The 19,301-nt window shown below is 40.8% G+C and overlaps 1 protein-coding gene across 1 annotated transcript; it reads left to right on the forward strand.

Annotated features, from left to right (window-relative positions):
• Positions 1-2,078: 2,078 nt before the first annotated feature.
• On the forward strand, positions 2,079-19,131 carry DUSP29 (dual specificity phosphatase 29). The gene is made up of 3 exons (XM_074873996.1): positions 2,079-2,263; positions 11,831-12,051; positions 16,978-19,131. Exons 1-3 carry the CDS (start codon positions 2,079-2,081, stop codon positions 17,223-17,225), a joined length of 654 nt encoding a protein of 217 aa, XP_074730097.1. The 3' UTR covers positions 17,226-19,131.
• Positions 19,132-19,301: the final 170 nt, after the last annotated feature.

The raw sequence follows: 19,301 nt of genomic DNA on the forward strand, positions 1-19,301 counted from the left end.
ACCTACCAGGGAGATGGAGCAGACAAGAAAGGCTGCAGCAGAAGGCTAGCAACACAGGAAAAAGAGGAACTTGTTTCAGAGGACAAGAGGGGAAGATGGTTAAGTGACAACTGGCAACAGGGTAAACAAGAGGTCAGGCATGTGGCCAGCCCCAGATTCTAGTTTCTAGAGATTTGCTGTAGCATAAAGATCAGCTGCATGAGCAGTTTAACTTCCTGCTGAGAAAGAGCAGAACAAAACGTGCTTTGCCTTCAGAAATGTGCAAATCCACAGAAGAAAACCAAAGGAGACATTACAACATCTATGTCCCTCACAATAATCCTTCTCCAACATTGTGCCTGCATCTATGACATGAGCATTTGTCTGGTAGTGTGCAGAGTTTCCAGTGCTGTTAATTTGGACTGAACAGCTCTCATGTACATCTTTATCACTTGTCAATCACTCCCTTGGTTCTTCTTCTTTACTGAGAATACCTGGATGTACTGCACCTCAGATTTCCCCCTGCAAAATTTTCTTCAAGTAATCAAAAAATTAAAATAAAAGATGATCTGAAAAATCCTTGACCTAAACACACCCAATGCTGTATGTATAGGGATACCAGCTGACATCTCTGGCAGGACAGTGCAGTGCCACAGCTGAGCTAAGGAGCACAGCATTGCACTCTTGCAGCTGTACTGCACCTGCAGCAGCTGGTATGGTTGCTGCTGGTGCAAGGGTTTCTATATCACACATATTTTGCTGGGCTTTTACCCAAGAAACTTCATTTGCAGGGGATTAGGAAAGTTAAACATGGATGCAAAAAACCCACCTGTCCAAGAGACAAGAATATTCTTGCAAACCTGTAGTTACCTACCATGTCCTAAGGCAGTATCTTTCTAAAGGCATGGATGGAGGAGGTGTCAAGACTCAAGTTCATCTCTGGGCTTTAACTTCTCTCACCAGCTTTGCAACAACTCCAGGCTGCCCTCTGAGCTCCCGCTGGGCTGCTCGTGGAGTCAGTGCCCAGCTCTTAAGTGAGGCACAGCCTTGGGGAAGTAGGGGAGGAGGGAGACCACCTAACTGGGATGTAACTTTGACTCCACAGCTGGGGGAGGCAAACTCTAAAGGAAAATCCTCAATCAGGACAGCAGCTGAGGAAATCACAGCAAGCAGGAGAAAATCTGGAGCTTCGAGAGAAGTGTGAAGTGAACACCAAAGGATTCTATACTAGCAGATAGCTCAAAACGCACAGGACATCAAGGTTGTCAGTTCTGAGCAACACAGCTCTGACAGCATGGCCAGGCAAAGGGTGTTGTTTCTGGCAACATTAATGATACTCTGATTTTAGCTACAGGATAACATTACTCCATTGCTCCCTTCTATATGTTCATCAGTGATTCTTCCTACCCACTTAGCAGGTATGCATCTAGGTTAAAAATAAAAAAAAAGAGTGAACCTAGAAAGAAGGAAGTTCTTGAGCCTATCCTCGCTAAAAAATATTTTGTCAATCAGTCAGTGGTGCTGCAAAAAAGCAAACTCTCATTGCTGCAAAAAGTCTGTGAGGTTCAGTGTGCAGGGCTGCATTAAGATCTTGAAAGAGTAGAAGAGGTACACCCAGCATTCCCTTAAATGGACAAATTTATCTCCCTGCGTTGCTGAAAATCACATAAAGAAGCCACCTTTAGGAGATTCACAACTAATGCTAAAGAAACATATTTTCCCTACTCCATTCCCCTAGCTGCTCTAGATCCCTTGGACCAAGCCAAATTCTCACCAGTGGATTTTCCAAGAAATAAATTCCAAGTGGACTCTGAATTTCAGCGATCACAAACCTTTGGCTTTTGTTCCCTTTGCTGGTGAGCTCGTCCAACAAAGAATTCCTTGCCTAGTCCAGGGGAGACAGAAATCCAAGTGCAAGTCTGTGTCCACCACAGAGCAGGTACCTCTGTCCCATACCATGCCCAGCCCAATCACACTTGGCCAGTGCTGCTCCCAGCGCCCCACAACTGGAGAAGCAGTCGCTTGCTTTGTGCTTCCTCAGGTTAACGTTCTGTTTTCATTGCATTCTAGTTTCTTGCACGTCCTGAGCGCACTACTCCATGGACAAGATGTCATCAGCAGGTTTGAACGTTGGGAAGAAAAATGCATACACAGCAATCAAAGTAGATCCTGATGAGGATTACTGTACCCCAGGTGCATTTGAATTGGAGCGACTCTTCTGGAAAGGATGCCCGAAGTACACTCATGTCAATGAAGTCTGGCCCAACCTCTACATAGGAGATGAGTAAGTCTACATAGTTCATCTCTTCTACACAGGAGATGACTAAGCTGTACTAAGTACAGCTCACCAACAGAACAAAGTGTTTCTTTCCCCCTCCTACCCATTCATTAGTATTTAGTGGTGATGATGTGAGTTGATGAGCTACTGACAGATGCCAGAGTTCAACAGAGCAATCGGAGCCTGACATGGCCCTTACAGATATAGACACACAGTGTTGGTTGCTGCTGCTTCAGGGAAGTGCTGGGTAAGTGCAGCAGGGTCTACTGTTAAAGACCGAGTAAGAGGAGCAGTTGTGGCACCAGTGTAGGCTGCAGAGGTCAAAGCTAGTCATGATCTATTTTTAAATGGCTCATTTCAAGGAGTAATTTGTCATTTATCTCTGAGTGAAAGTCCTTCCACAGTTACACTGACAAGAGCATGGCCTAGATGTGTTGGACCACAGCTTAAGTTGGTTTAAGCCTAAAATGTAATTCTTGAAAAGTGACAGAAGAGACAGCTCAACCCGAAGTGGTATTTCTGCATTTCCAAGCCTATGCTTGTGTACATGGAATACTCTGCATTTCCAAATTGCTCAAGAGATTAGAACCCTGTGGAAGGCAAAGCTGCAGATATGTGTCTCACTGATGAGACCAAGTGTGATTTGGAAAAAAACCAAACCCTCAAAACAGACTTAGCTCTGCTGAGCACAGGACTAAACTAGAAACAGCCTATTCCAACAAGCAGAGATGACTGTTGCAGCAGGGAGACATGCCATCAGAAAATCGCCCAACCCAAACCCTAAGCAAAGCGAGAGAACTTTTCTTACCCCTTAGGCAGTATTGGTCCATTTCCCATTTTCCTCTACACCCTGTGCTAACATGACATTTATTTTACATCATCACTGTAAGGCACAATCAGAAGCCCCACTGGCTCCAAAGTTCTCAATAATTTTTTAAAAGGTCCTAAAATTCATCTGTTGCCAGTTTATAAAAGAAGAAAGATATACAGCCTTGAAAGTTACAAGACTCCTAATATCATCGACCAATTACTTCTGTGGCGCCAGAGGCAACAGAAAGACACACGAGTTCTGGGCTTCAGCTGAGACTCCCACTTCTAGAGAAAGAAAAAAAAAAAAAGCTATGGGAAGAGCCTGGCCAAATGATTCAGGAACAAAGGAAAAGGGGGTTGAGTTGTCCTCTCCCCATACTACCCCACCCCTCTTGTTAGATATTTCTAACACAAGATTCAGTGTAAAGAACAACCAGCAAAATTATTCTGAATGAAGCCATTAGAAGAATTTCCATCTTATCTCTGTGATGAAGCTACAGCTCTGCCTTCTGAGCTAAGGGATCTAATGAGAAAACAGGTCTTTGGACAGTCAGTCCTCAAGCCCAGGACACCAGTCACTGACTCTTTCCTGTAATCATTCCTGTAGCAGTAGCTTGTTACACCTTGTAATTTAATAAATGCTAGGAGATACGACTGAATACAACACACACCTGCACTTAGTACAAACCAGAAGAACAGAAGAACAAACTTCTTGACAGGTACTTCGAGCTACACCCACTCACGCTGGGCAGTATATTTCTGCAGGGGACTGATCAGGAGGAAATCAATGGTGCTTCAAGGGGAAACAAGTCCTCCACGTGACTGGGACAAAAGAATGAGAAAACCAATAGAGAAGGAAAAAGAAGTGAGGAGCAGGTGGGGGGTGAACAGAAGTAAAACTTCACCAGAAAATGGAGCTCCCTGCAAGAGAACCACTATTGTCAGCCAGATAAGGGCAAACTTGACATCCAATAGCAGAAAATCTGAGATGAGAACTGGTCTGCAGGCAAGATGCAGCTTTCATTACTAGAACTAAAATCTGATTTGAAGCAGGCAAAGTCCAGGGACCTCTGTATCTATCCTCAGCCAGTTCCACATCTTACTTCTGACCAACAGCCTCCCCCTTCAGTGTGGCAGGATTTTTTGTATTGTTTTATTTTCAGATCTTGCTGTAGCACTGGTCGCCAAAGAGCTGCTATGGAGACGTGAACAGATGTTGGGTGTATTTGCATCCTTAGCCATGCTAAATTAAGGTTGATCTTGAAAGAATTTAGTGGAGCTCATCAACAAAATCAAGTGAACACACACATATAGAGTTTATCTTCAGAGCCTTCACATCTGTGCTTCATTCCTGCCTCCTGCATTTACAAGGTTAACAGAACTTGTGACTGCTTATGGAAATGCTAATTAATTACCCTGACTACGTAACCACATCTTCCTTCTAATGCAATACAGGCTATCAAGGAGTCCTGTGAGGCCACTCAATCCTTTTGTTACACTGCTTTGCTGCAGATGTTACCCAGAGGCAATGAAATCTCCATGAGCCTGTCAGGCCCAGAATAATCAAAGCCTCAAAATATAACATGCTGTGTTCAGCTCCAATTGAAATTTTCCTCCAGCAAGTTCCAAGGACTTTTAAAGACCAGACACTGGAACTTGTAGGAGACAGGCCAGTGATAGGAACAAAACAGGCTTTGCCAAGATTTTGATTCAGCAGCTACCAGGATTAGTGCTTGCATGTACCCTCCTCACATCCAGAAGCCTTCTAAAGGGATAGAATGCAGCTTTGTCTTGCTCCTTTCTTTCACTGGTCACCAGGTTACTTGCACGGGCAGTTTTACTGGCTGATCCCAAGCCTGCTTGGTTCACTACAATCACATGGAAAAATCTCTGCCAGTTATGCAGCTTGTAGTTTCTTCTTGTGGCTCTTCAGTGGTCACCTTATTACCTGAGATGATGTTCATGGTTCCACATTTCTGAATTTCAAAGAATATTTTAGCTGAAGACAAAGGCCTCCCAATATTTTGTTTTCCTCTTAACCATCCTCTCTCTCATTGGGATTTAAGGCTTGATCCCATTTTCAAGTTTTTCTGTGTTCTCAAACTACTCCCAGGGGAAAAGAAGTCTTCTGGAGCCTAATTCTTAACAGGTTAAATATGAAAAATAATTTTCTGGATATGCAGCTGAACTGAGCTTCCACTTCAAGAAAGCTATGGTCAGTGCTTGTCCCAGCAGAGCCCCAGCTCAAGAACACAAGCTGTTCATAACATTATGTTCTTGAGAATTAACACAGGTAAGGTTCAAAGAGTACACATGAGTAACTCAAACCTACAGATTGGAGTGTATGACAATTATAATGTATAACTAAACTTTAAATACATGCTTAACTAAAACTCATTCTCTCTTCTTCCTTTTCTTCAGAAAAACAATACAGTATGACTTTTTCCAAGTGACTAAGTAGAAAGACATCTAGAAGATCTTCTAGATGATCTAGAAGAAAGATGGGACTCACTCAGGGTAGCAAGTAGTTAGTGTTATGAACTCCTAGGATTTACACCAGTATTAATCATACAAAAATAGGAGTGTGTACAGATTTAGATTATAACAACACTCTTGAGGACATAATTTCAACTCTGTTAGTATGAGAATCTGCCAATTGTAACAGCAGTTTAACAATCCGGAAAATCAGTTCTGTAACACTGGACCATAAATGTCCTAAAGCAGCAGTGGCTTCCAAGACAATTAACACTTCCCCACACAACATCACCTCTGTCTACAGGTGATTTCTAATACTTGGTGAGTAACTGAAGTCAAGACCAGGAACTGACTGACCACATCACATGTGTTTGCTGCCTTTGCTGTATGGAAAGCAGAGAGGTATTTTCTGTATCTAGGTTGTATCACTTACAAAAACAACATCCACCGTTTGGGGCTAGAGGAAAATAGACTACTAAATCTTTTTCTACGATGTATTATGAAGATCCTGTTGAGTATTTTCTGTGGTACCTAAAAATTCTTCTAATTCACACTGAACAGGAGGTATTCACAGAAATGGAGCAACACCTCAGAAGGAAAAGGAGATACAATGCTACACTATCTAGATTCCCTCAGTGCTGGAGTTACCAAAGGAAATTGGGTCAGTATTATTGGAAATTCTCAACATCTCTCAGGAGAGAGAACTGCCAGGTTTTCTTAAGAAAGTGTCAGTATTGCCTATATTCAGGAAGCTTCTTTCTGACACTGACCATCTGGTAAATTATCATCCTGCATCAAGCTTTCCTTCAGCGTTAAAGAAAATGGAAAACTTTGAGAGAGACGATTCCTCTCCTAGTAACATGTTGCCTCAGATTTCCTTGTGTTTTATCAATCTGGTCATGTCAATCTGTGGCTTTAACAGTCTATACTGAAACATGTTTGCATTGCCCAACCTTTGCACGAGGTTTAAGAAACTTGGCTCTACTTAGAGCTTATGAGCATACCAGTTGTCTGGTTGACCAGTACCAGCTATAAAGTGCTGACGTACCTGTGGAGGGAGCTGCCCTGCCCACTCCCTCGTGAGGCATTTTGGAGCATTACTTCCCTTCCTTTAGATGCACTTGGGTTTTCATCATGAGCCGCCTTCTCTTCCTTTTGTTAACTGCTTTTAATATACTTAATACTTGATGTGGAGTTGCAGGCTGCAGTGCCTGCAAGTTGATTTTCCCCCCCTCTTCCAACTCCATACTTCTGGGCATCTTCCTGATGAAACCAGCTGGGACTAAAACTTGTCATGACAGTAATGACCATATTTTTGAAAAGAGAGAGAAGGGATTTTGTACACTGGAGACGGCAACTTGAAAGCAAGCATTTTCATTCACATTATAACTACTTACATTGTTGCTTCCAGAAGAAGGCAGGATTTGCTGCAGCACTTGCTTTTAATCCTATGAATCTTAGCTTTAAAACTGACAACTGGCACAGTTAATGTCTTGGACAGGCCCTTTACTTGCCCTTGCACAACCCAAGAGATGTAAACAGTCTTTTGAGAACCATCTGAAAATGGATGACATTTTTGTTTGGGTCAGTTCTCCCTCTTGGTGATAGTCTGCAATTGTCAATATATCCCTATGTGAAAGTGATTTTGTCTCCAATTTTCACCATTTAGGTGGCATTCCCATATCAAAGTACTCCCCCTTGCCTCAGAACTTTAAAAACATGTTTATGAGTCCATCTGTCCTACAGTAAATGCAGGGTCTGATTCAGCAAAGCACTGAGCTTTTGCTTAACATGGTCTGCTATAGAGAGAAGGACTTCTGGGTATGCTTAACTTTTAGCATATGTTTATGTGCTCTGAATTGAAGAGCTGATGAGCTTTTTACATGGGGCCAATCTGCCCAGTTCACTTCTTACTAAACTGACGTATACTGAAGTTTTCACTGGTATCTCCCAGTGCCACACTTCACCTTCCCTGCACAGGAACACATTCAAGGCAGACACTGGAGACCATAGTTGCACCATGTAAAAGGAAATCAAGTGCTAATAGCACAGATGGTGGAGACATACAAAATTAAAACAATTGCAAGAGTAGTCAAATGCTTATGGCTTCACCTACGCTGGCATTTGTAGCAAACTCTTCTTTACAATGGCTACTTAAAATTCAACTATAATGACAGAAATTGAAATATTAATTGCAATTTATTAAAAAATAGCAGCACCCGAAGAGGGAAAGAATATTGTTAACTTGACTATTAAACTCTGGTAGTGAGCCAACTGCAAGGGAAAAAAAAACCTGTGCCATTTCTAGCTGAAAGTGAATTAGAGTTATAAAGCCTCCAATAAGGTATATGATTCATATACCCCTGAATGATCCTATGCTATTAGTCACCTCAACCAGTTGGATATTTGCAGATATTTATGCTTGATTTATTCCTTTATTTCATCTAAAATACAGATACCTCAGGCACAGTAAAAACTGCAAGGAAGACGGAAAGCATTCCCCTCTCCTTGGGATGCAACCAGGAATATCATGCATGATGGAACACGAAAAAACATTAGGCTGCGATTAAAGTAAATGGATAATGAGGGATGCTTCCACAATGGCCTTTACACTAGAGGTTCAGCTGAGGTTGGAAAGCAAGCCAGTCCTTCACACAAAGCCAGAGTTCATTGATGGCTAAAGCCAGTCCAAGCAAACACGTCAAGAGGCACAGTAACATTTCCATTTACAGGCATATAGGTCCCCCTATATGAGGGCTTAACAGCCTGTTTCTTGCTCTCTGTTAACTGAGAATCAACATGCTGCAGACACAGCATGACCTCAAGTTTAACTGCCTATATTAAGGCAGTGTCAGAGTCTCGGCACAGGCTGTCCCTGCCCAATAGTATTTATGATCAATGGGCAAGATAAAAAGACAGCTGACAGGAGTGAAAAAGCAGACAAAGCTGGGTCAGTATGACAAGTGGTCATCCAACAAGGTTGTTTGCCTAGCTTTTGGGAAAGTTTTACAAGGAAAAAAAAGAACAAAATTTTTGAAGGAACAGAGACATCTCTTATGAAAACATAATTATCAAGTGCAAGACTGGTGGGATGGAGAGAAAGGAAAAACAGTGAGTATAAGTGCTTGCTAATCTCCGTATCAAGTTTGAAACCAAGCACTCTTGCTCTTGTGAAAGAGTAAACGTCTCTTCAGCTTTCTTCAAAAGATGCAAATTCTAAAGCCCAAGGCAAGCACCTCTTGCAGTCCTGTGAACACTATTTTGTACTGCAAAATAACTGTTTCCTCAGATCTCTACACAACATTACATATTACAAACCTTAGGAAAAGCTTTCTGTAGATAATATTGTCCAGAGTATCTGCTGGAAGAAAGGTACCTGACATCCTCTTTACAGATTACATGCAATAGGTCAGCCTGCAGATGCACAAGCCACACACCCACAGAACCTACATACATTGACCATGCTCCACTTAGCCAGGGCAAATGTTTAAGGTCTTGGTTCAAGTAACAGGTTCTACAACACCTACACAAGCACAGTTTGAGTATCTATTCCAGTGAAAATGTGGAGATTTTAACAGATCTGAGTGCTCAACACTGAGCATACATTTTCTAGAAGTCTTCTAGATTAGCAACATCAGTAGAAAGAAAAAAATGTGCATCCATATGATAAAGAAAAATATTATAATGGGCAAGGTTACATTCAGTCCAAAAGGATATTGCTGAATCAGTTTACATATCAAACACAATTAAAAAGCAGATGACATTTTAAAATCAGCCTATCCCAAGCATTGAGGAAAACAGTATAAATTCTTCAGTGCCAAAAACAGTAGAGTAGATAATCCCCTAAGTATTTCCTTGGTACATTTAGAATTTACTTAAAAAAAAAAAGATATTTCACAGATTATTTAGTTACATCTGCGCATTTACAACGGACTTTTTGTAGCAGCATTCAAGGTCGATACATTGGCTGCTTCCGATTCCATTTCCAGCCTGAGCTGTGGGAAACAGAGGGAGCTAACAGAGTAACAACATGCATATTCCCAAACTCCAACAGGCCAAGGGCAAAATAATGGCTAATGCAAATTGTGATGCAAAATGAACACCTAACTGCCTTGCCTTTAATTGATTAAATAAAAAGGAGGAGGATTAATTCCATCCCGGGTCCCAAATTCACAGTATGCTGCTACAGGCAAGACTCGGAGGTGGAAGGGGAAGTTCCCAGGAGCTTGGCCAGATCGAGCCGACTGCTTATGCGGTTAGTGGAAGACAGTACCCCTTCTTCCTGAATACCTATTGAAACAATGGGGCTACTGAACACTTCAAAATGAGATCCTAAAACACAGAACAAGACTGTAAGTGCAACCGTCAGAAATAAATGCATTTGTTGCACCCACTGTGTCAAATAGCAATCTCCTGAGAATCTAATCAAGGAAACAGTAAAATTGGATTTCAGATGAATGTAACTGTCAAATGTTAATGACTGTCATGCGACCTATTGTCTGACATTGTCCTTGCTTGGAACAATTTCGTTATTTACTTCAAATGCTATTTATTAGCCTTAGCAGTGTTTGCAGAAGCCAAAGTTTGGTAGTATCAACAGTCCATCAAAAACTTTGTATAGAGCATGTGTACCTGAAGAGAATCTTACGGCACAAATCTCCTAAAAGGAGGGAGAAAAAGTATTTATAGGTTAATCACTGCAACAAGAATACAAAGGAAAGAAGTGAGCATTATTTAACCTGAGGTGAAGGTGGCAAAGCACAGCACCAGCAGCAAGATACTGTTACTGTCTGTCCTTCAGAGTCTACTGAGCTTAGGCAGGCATCACCACACTAACTGGAGTTTTTATTTACTATTTTAAATCTCCACATAGGGGACTTACAACATTTCATGGCAAAAATGCCAGTAGGGTCAAGACATTATCATTCCTGTCCATAAACGAATTTCTGCAGGGAGGAATATCTACTCAGAACAGCCAATTATCATGAGCTTAATTTAAGTAAGAGCAAGCATAAGTAAGACCTTCAGTATCCATATCCCAGTTAAATGCTCTGATCACTAGGTTCTTGACTGCTCAAAGAGAGATTTTGACTTTGACAGAGGCTGGGAAGGTGGAGTCAACTTCAAGCTATTTCTGAGCTGTCACCACTAGAATTATGAAACACTACAGGTAGCCCACCACAGTGTCCTGTGTGACAGCAGCTGCATTTACACTTTGAAATGTTCAGGAAACATTCATGGAGAGAGGTACTTTTGGTTGGAAAATGCTGTTTCAAATCATGCACTAATTCATTAATGGCAGCAGTAGTTATGTGAAAATACATTAACAGAATAAAGCCTATGCAACTTTTTGTAAAAAGCTTAGTAGTCTTCCTAGGCACTAATGAAACTTGACAGCTTTTCCAGAACAAAACTTGCCAAACCTAAAAGCTTTCTATAAAGGAATAAAAAAGTTTTTACATGCCCGTCCACAAACTCTGCACTTTTTGAGGAATTTCAGGCTGCTGGCAAGCACTTACAAGTGGGTATTGGGCACACAAAAATCTAACACTTCCTATCCTATCTGACTTCCCTTGTCCAATGGAAAAGAGGACAAGAATAAATTAGAATATTGGGCTAAATATATGATGTTCAGCTTTCACTAAAAGCTAATATCCAGTTTCCATATCTAGTTCTTTTTGCTTCAGACCTGTGGTTTAACAAAATATGACAGTAAAAGGAAATCTGATAGGGAGCTGTGACCACAGAAGGGTGACATTTTAAAATTATTTTTATTTTTAAAAATAGAAATGGAGAAAAAAAACTCAGTAACTTCTTTTAGGAATGAAGAGCTTCTTTTTGAATCCCAGATGATCTTACTACTCACATATCACTGACTCTTTATTAGTTCTGCGATATCAATTGATGGGGCAGACGGGTCCTATTTCAAGTTCTGCCACTGATTTGCTTTTATGACTTTAAATAATTCATTCTGTTTCTTTCTGTATCTCAAGTTTCTTCTTGTACAAGATGGATAGAAGCCACTGTTGCCTACATTACAAAGGTGCCAGGAAAATAAATTCATTTTTAAGGTACTCTAAGGACCTGGGAGAGATAATTATGAACTCCAGAAGGATCATTCACTCTGAATGACAGTATCTTAAGATCTTTACAATGGTAAATGATGCATTATTGAAGCATTATCAGTTTCATTAACGTTTAGAACATACCAAATCAGAGATGATTTTTTTTTTTTGGCATGCTGTGTAAGAAGCTTCTTTGCTTTCATGACAGCTCTTGTTTTAACAGGAAAACTGCATTAGATCGCTACAGCCTTGAGAAGGAAGGCTTCACTCACATCCTCAACGCGGCCCATGGTCAGCGGAATGTGGACACAGGACCAGAATATTATCACGACATGACTGTGGAGTACCATGGAGTGGAAGCAGATGATCTCCCCACTTTCAAGCTCAGCCAGTTCTTCTATTCAGCATCTGAATTCATTGATAATGCGCTTCAGGATGAAAGAAGTAAGGAGGGTGCTGAAAATGGTTAAGAACAGTACAGTACTCCATCTGATTATGAGCATAGCTCCATGGCATTCAAGCTTGTGGGAATGAAACAAGTCCAATACAGTTTAACAGAGAATATAAAACTAGTAGCAGGGAACTAGTTTAAGAGAAGGTAAGATTTTTTGTTGCTGTTTTGACTCCTTCATAAACACATCGGAGAGAATCGGACATTGCATAGGTTCCATGAACTAGCTGTTTTTTTCCTCAAATTAGTCCACGTTAAGAAAGGTTGAATGAATATTGGCTGCATAGTGGTGGGAGCAGAACACAAGTGCTCTCCAGAGATTCCAGGCTGTCACTCCACAGCTTCACACTCTGCAGCATTAGATTCACTCTACAAATATAAACCTACCTTCCTACTTGGCCATCAGATCTACTCCATGCTATAACAGATTTATCTCTCTGCCATCTTCCAAGCAGCAGGGGACCCAAACAACTCTGCCAGCAGAGATCTAGAAACATTTCATTAAAGCCTTTGTAATTTATCAGCTTGATTACTACAATTCATTATTTTCTGACCTCCAGTAGTGTTCTATCAGAAAGCTTTACAGTGATGTAAAATGCTACAGCCTAGGTCTCACACGGGCTTTCAATACTACTACTCTTTCCCCTACATGCCTTTTTTTTTTTTTTTTAATAAATCTCTACAGGATATTTTACCAGAAACCAGGTGAGAAACTTAAGACTTTCCTTCTGACCTACAAAGACCTTAATATCTGAGGGTCACATAGCAAGTTTCTAGCTTCATGTCAGCTTCTGTTCTTGGCTGTTTAGCTCAGCTGTAGCCAGCTACTACCTGGCTTGCCCCCAATAGCCAGACAGGTCTTCACATTTTACCCTTTCAGCAAATATAGTCTACAGCAACCATCCCTTCCCTTGTTCAAGAGAAAGTCTTGGAAGTAGTTCAGTTTTAAAAATCAAAGTCTTAATAGCAGGAGAAACTGCTTCAGGAGCTTGCTTGTGAAGAAAGGCACCTGATATTTCAAAAGGTATGTTTGAAGCACTGCCTTTGGGAAGGAGTGGATAACTAACACCACCTGTGTCTAGACATGGCTGGAGGCCAGAGGTCAGCATTAGGCTAGAGTAGCTGAAATAAGAAATGCAGACTTCCTCACTCCCACTACCCTCCTGTTCCTCCAAGACCTTTGTCTGCTGCACTGAGGTAAAGAAACAGGCACAAGGGAAGCAGCAAAGGCTTGAAAAAATAACCTTGCATCCCAGTACATATTGGGGCAGGGAAGGATGGGATGCAGGGGGAGAAGTATTAACCTTTTTGTTTCAAAACCACATCAAAGTCCAGGAAGTTCTGAAACAGTATCAAGCACCGGTACAACAGTGAAACACTAGACCAAATCAAAGAGTGACTGGATGAACTTCTACAAAACAAAAAAAATCTGCACTTGCGTAGGTACTACCAACTGCAGTAATTCCTGTAGCTGTGCACTGCCTCCCACATTCACACAGTTTTTAAACAAGACAGCTAGGATCCTTCTGATAGAGACCAATAAAAATAATTACCATAATACTCATGAAGAAAAAGAGCAAGCTCTTAACTTTCTCCAGAGAAAAAAGTACACTAAATGTACATCTCCTATCCCAGCCAAAGATATGCATAAAGGCACATATTCATGGCCCATGTTGAATGCACGGCCAATACACATTTACAGAACAAGAGAATGACTCCAGAAACTAAAGAGTACACTGATGTCTCTTACACTTACAGGAGGAAAGACTAGAGGCAAGTAACTAGTTCTCTCCTCCAACAACATAAATGCATTATTTGTGAATGTGTATCTAGTGTAGAAAGGTGCTCTGTATTTCAAGTCCTTAATGAAAGGACTATTTGTGTGCATCTTCCTGACTGACAAAGGGCATCCAGATTCCTAAACAGGACGTTATACTAAGTAACCAAGTACTCATCTCCAGTGGTAATAACATGTGACTTCAGAATCTGGTGCAAAAGATTTCTGATCAATACCACAATGACAGTCATTTGCTACTTTGCATTAGAACTGAGCAAATGCAAAGAGAGGGGGAAAAAGGGAAAAAGAAAAGTTTTGACTCTTGTGACCAGAATGTATGTATTAACGAACTTACTTTGGCTGTATTGCATTGTTTGACATGTGACCTTCAGTCTGCTAAGTGATCAAATTCATTGAATAGCTGTCTTCACACAACACTTCTCGCTGGGAAAATGCTCATTAGTCAATGTTGTTAAAACAAGTTATGCAAACGAAGTAGCCTCTTTCTGCAACAGGTCAGAAAGTCTGCCAATTTGGGTGCTGCCAAAACACAGTCCTAATGCTGTAATTCTGACCTACCCTTCAAGAATCTTTGTAATGGTGAAAAAACTACCTTAGAGCAGTACTTGCAGAGTTTAAGCATGGGCAGAGGAGCTTAAAAACAGTGAAAGCAGCCCAACTATAAGAGCAAGTTTTAGAGGCAAACTCAAACCGTTCACAATTATGCATGCTATCATTCAGCTGTGCATAAAGATTTCCCAAAACATGCAATTCAGATCATAGAACAGCTTAAAATTTATACCAGCGAGGCCTGATTAACCTGAAAGGAAGACACAATTTTAAAGAGGTTTTTAAGTTCCCTACTATGCTACAGATTTAGTACTTGTTCCCTTGGTGTCTTAGTTCCTCAGAATGTGAAGTAGAGGGGAACATCATTTTCTTTCCATATGAAGATGTCATGGGAAAAAATACATTAAAGACAGAGATTAAAAAAAAGCAATATGAGAAGAAACGTATGAGACCGATACAAAGACCCAAGGCATTTGACCAAAGACACCTCAACACCTTCATATCACTCCATCTTACTCTGGAGAGGGAGTGCTGTATCTAGACAGATTTTCAAGTAACACAAGCCCAAGTCAAGTGATCAAAATATTTCAGGGACCTGTCACCACTCAGCAGACCTCTGGCTCTGTGCATTGGTATTTCATATTCAGCCACACCTTGAAGGATGCAAGTGGTCAGAATCAAAGACTGCAAGAGCAGACTCCCTCTTGGGGAAAGAGGTTTCAGATCGGTCCTTACATCAGAACTGAAGAAACTACAAAATAGTACAGAAGGGACGTGGCATTTTGCTGTAACAGGCAGACAGATCTTGAATATTCACACACAGGAAAGAAGAGACTTCATTTTCCTACAACCAGGGGGCATTCCAGAAAATTGTACGGTCATTTTTTTGTCTTTGCTAACACAATATAAAACTGTACATTTTCTCCTAGATCTCCTGCTTTTACCACCCACACAAAGCAAAGACTTGCTTGTCCTATCACGTATTTTACCACCTCAACAGCAACCCATTTGGAAGGTGGGAAGCTCTAAAGAGAAGCATGAAGAGCTGAACAAATGAGAGTTTTCCTCTGTTTCAAATATTTGCAGTAATAATAGAAAGGATTATCGTTTTCCAGGAGAGGAAAAGGCACTTTTAGTTATCAGAGAGACTGGAATTTTGCCAAGATGCCTCTGAGACTATCTGCTGGGATTAGGATGCGGACTGTAACCATTAATCCTCTAGTGTTGGCAGTTCTTGATGCATCCATTACACAGCAATGCTACTTGTGCCAAGACATCTTCTTGTGCCTGGAAGCAAAGGAGTTAATCAGCAGGAGTCATGGCTTTGCACCCAACACTTCTCACTAGGCATAGCTGACAGAGATAAACTATTATTGGCCCTGATAGGATTTTTTTTTCCTGTAGCAATTCAGCTTAGCAGGGTGTTAGAGAGAATGCTCCAAATCTACTTCCTTCAGCAGTTCAACCCTTTGCAAGACCCCCTCAAGGGCTTTGAATCATTTTTGGAAATCTTTTGAAGTGTTTCAAAACCTGTCAATCAGACCTGAACCCACTCACTGTTCTCTTCCTCCACCTCCTCCAGACACAGCAAATGGGGAAGGTTCCACTTTGTCTTATATCTTTGCTAGTACCTAGAGCCAAGGACTTTCTGCCTCTGGAAGTCCAAAGTTAAACCAAGCAATGTCACTAAGCTAAATCTTGAGACACATTTATTCAGAGACAAAACCTGTTAGCAGAGACTTTGCATTCACAGTATATGAGACAGGCCACTATTGCAAGTAGACGATCATATAAAACACTCAGAGGTGACGGTCGTGGTGGTTACTTTCATTCAACACAACAGGGTAAGGGTGACTAGCCAGAGATTTCCAAAGAAGCTCTTCTACAGTTTAAGAGATGGTTTCTTTCTATCCCCCTGGTTGTATGCTTGGTATCTTCTATGGTCCTTCTTATCCTTTGCCCTCAAAAATATCACTGAGCCTTAAAAAGACTTGTTAACTATATCTTACAAATGAAGTATTTGGGCATAAAGAGATGCAATCTAGATCTTGAAGGACATGATTGTCAGAACAAAAAATTCAAATTCTGTTAGCTGTTGTGTCTAGCTGGTAGAAATGAAAAAGTCGCCTGCATGCATACCATTTATCCTCATGGTTGGATGGTTTGATAGCACACCAAAACCTCCCACACCCCGTGCTTTGGTCATTATACCCAAACACATAATTACATACATGCTGCTTGTGAGGCCTGTAAGATTAGGCTGTAGCAGGGCTTGGTACGTTACTTAATGCAAGGTTGCAGACCCCAGGCCTTCTCTGCAACCTTTGTTCACAAATAAATTCAAAGATACCTGGTTTGGGATTAAATGGGTAATCTCCAATGCAGATGGTGTTCAGTCACTCAGTAAGATTTACAGCCTCAGCTTCCCTATCTATAAACAGCTGGACCTTACAAAAATGCTGGTAAGGGTAATCAAACCCCCAAACAAAGCAGGGGCATTACAGAAACCTTCACTGTCAAAAAAAGAAATTACCCAGTGTCATCTCTGCATCATTTCTCTTTGTTTCCACAGACAAGGTTCTGGTTCACTGTGCTATGGGTCGCAGCCGGTCAGCCACACTGGTCTTGGCTTACCTGATGATTTACAAGAACATGACAGTAGTGGATGCCATTGAGCAAGTATCAAGACACCGATGCATCTTGCCAAACCGGGGCTTCTTGAAGCAGCTGAGAGAACTGGACATAGCGTTGGCACTGCAGAGGAGGAACACCAAAAACAGCCTACCACCTGATGACAACGAGAACAGCACCATGATCTAGTATTGTTTTTGGCAGGGTGGTACTACTGGAAAAGAAACTCCATAAAAGGAGAGGAGGGGAAGGTGTAGTTAATTACACAGTCACAAGGATCATTTGTTATTTGGAAGGAAAAACAAAGTCATTTCAAATGCTGTCAAGATGAGAAAGAAGGGAAGCCAAATTTAAAACCCATCATTTTAGAATGTTCCAGCCTTAGCAGAATTCTTTGTTACATCAACAAATAAATTTTACTCTCTGTAAAAAAGCCTTTCCAGCACAAAAGCAGGCACAACTTAAAGCAAACCATCTTCTAGCCAAGTACTCCCAAAACCCTGATCCTAACCCAAGCACACAGCCTTTAAAAGAGTACAGCTAGGCATTCCTGAAGAAATTTTGCAGGAAAAACACCAGGATAGTAGCAGCATAGATTAAGTTTAGTCCCAGAGTCCTGAAGGATTTCGCAGTTTGCCTTTTTGTGCTGTTTTCTGGCATCTCCATTTCTTCTTTCACAGTAATAACCTAGGGCAGCACAGCCTTTAGAGAACCTCCAGATGAGGATCAACTACCCAGTCTTCATAATGGACTTTGCAGCAGACCATGCAAACTAGAAACAAAGCAAGAGTCTTGAGAAGGTCAAATGCATAAGCAGCTATAATGGGCAACAATTCAAGGAGATACATAGACATTTTAGCAGTTTCAGTTTTAACTTGTTTTTCCTAAATGTTTCAACTGCCTGAATTTTAAAAGGTCTTACATATAGACTATCCAAGTCAATTTACTAGTCCACAAAAAAAAAAAAAAGACTGAAAAAATTATGTGTTGTGATTTGTTTTCCTGCACTTGGAAAAACTATCGGCTAGAATAAACAATAAAAATAGGATGTCCTTCACACTGCTAAGAGGAAGTTCAACATCAAACTTGTGCAGCCCTGATAACTCCCTAAATAACCACGGATTATAATCAGTTCTAATGAGATTTTAGTTTTGATTAAAAAGGCAAGAGACACAGGTGAAGGCTTTAAAAGAATATCTCACAACCACCTCACTAACCAGGAAAAAGCTGCTGCTGTGCTTTCAGAAACCACTGTTTATATTTACCACTACCAAGTATTTTCTCCTATCTCAGCTCTAGACACCTTAATACATTATTGTGCTCCAATACAGTTGCTAATAATTCTATCAGTTGACAGTCGTCTAAATACACAAATGGGGATACCAGATCTACTTTTCTGCCTAAACTTATTCAATTTGCTCTATTCAATACAAATTATGAGTAACTGTGTTTTGACACAATCAGAGTTTTGCCACCTCAGCAGTATTTGATATTCTTAAAATATACTGTAGAGGAAGATCACAATTAAGCCATGTTTACCTTTTTTGCATCTGCAAAATGGTCAAGTCATCACCCTCTCCACTGGAATTTTGCCTAATTCAATGTAGCAGGTAAGAGCTATTTACTGCCTCAATGCCTGAGAGGAGCGACCTAGCCACTGAGAGCACAGGAGAGTTTTCTTGGTCTTTACCAGCTGACAAAGACTTTGTAACTTTGGTGCAGTACGGACTGTAGAAATCTTGGACACTTCCTAAAAAAAAAAAAAAGAACACAGGGCAGAAACATGCCACTGAGAACTGCGAGTATACACTACAAAACAGAGTTGAGCACAACTGTAGACCATTTTTTGTAGATGTTAACAGCTCTTTACAGGCTTAACCTCTCTAGTGCGAAGGCCTTCCTATTCCTTCACTTCCTTCTGGGGCCCGAAACCAGTAAAATAGTCATCTCCAAACAGTAACTGTAGCCAAGGCTTCAGGCACCCATAATGCAATGCTTGTATTTACCTGTATAATAAATACCTTACCTTCAAATTCTCAACACAGCAGAACACAATAAACACAACTAGACTACTATTAAAAAACAAATAACACATCACAGTGTGTATCTCTATCATTGATATTGTTCACAAACTCTAGGACTTACAGCAGTATCCCTACACTTGGATTAGAAAAAAAAAAAAAGAAAAACCACAGAAAAAACAGAAATAAAAGGAAACTCAAAGGAAGTCATTTGACACTTCAAAAATAAATGAGCAGTCACAAT

This window comes from Strix uralensis, chromosome 7 (assembly GCF_047716275.1).
Source record: "Strix uralensis isolate ZFMK-TIS-50842 chromosome 7, bStrUra1, whole genome shotgun sequence".
NCBI classification, from domain to species: domain Eukaryota; kingdom Metazoa; phylum Chordata; class Aves; order Strigiformes; family Strigidae; genus Strix; species Strix uralensis.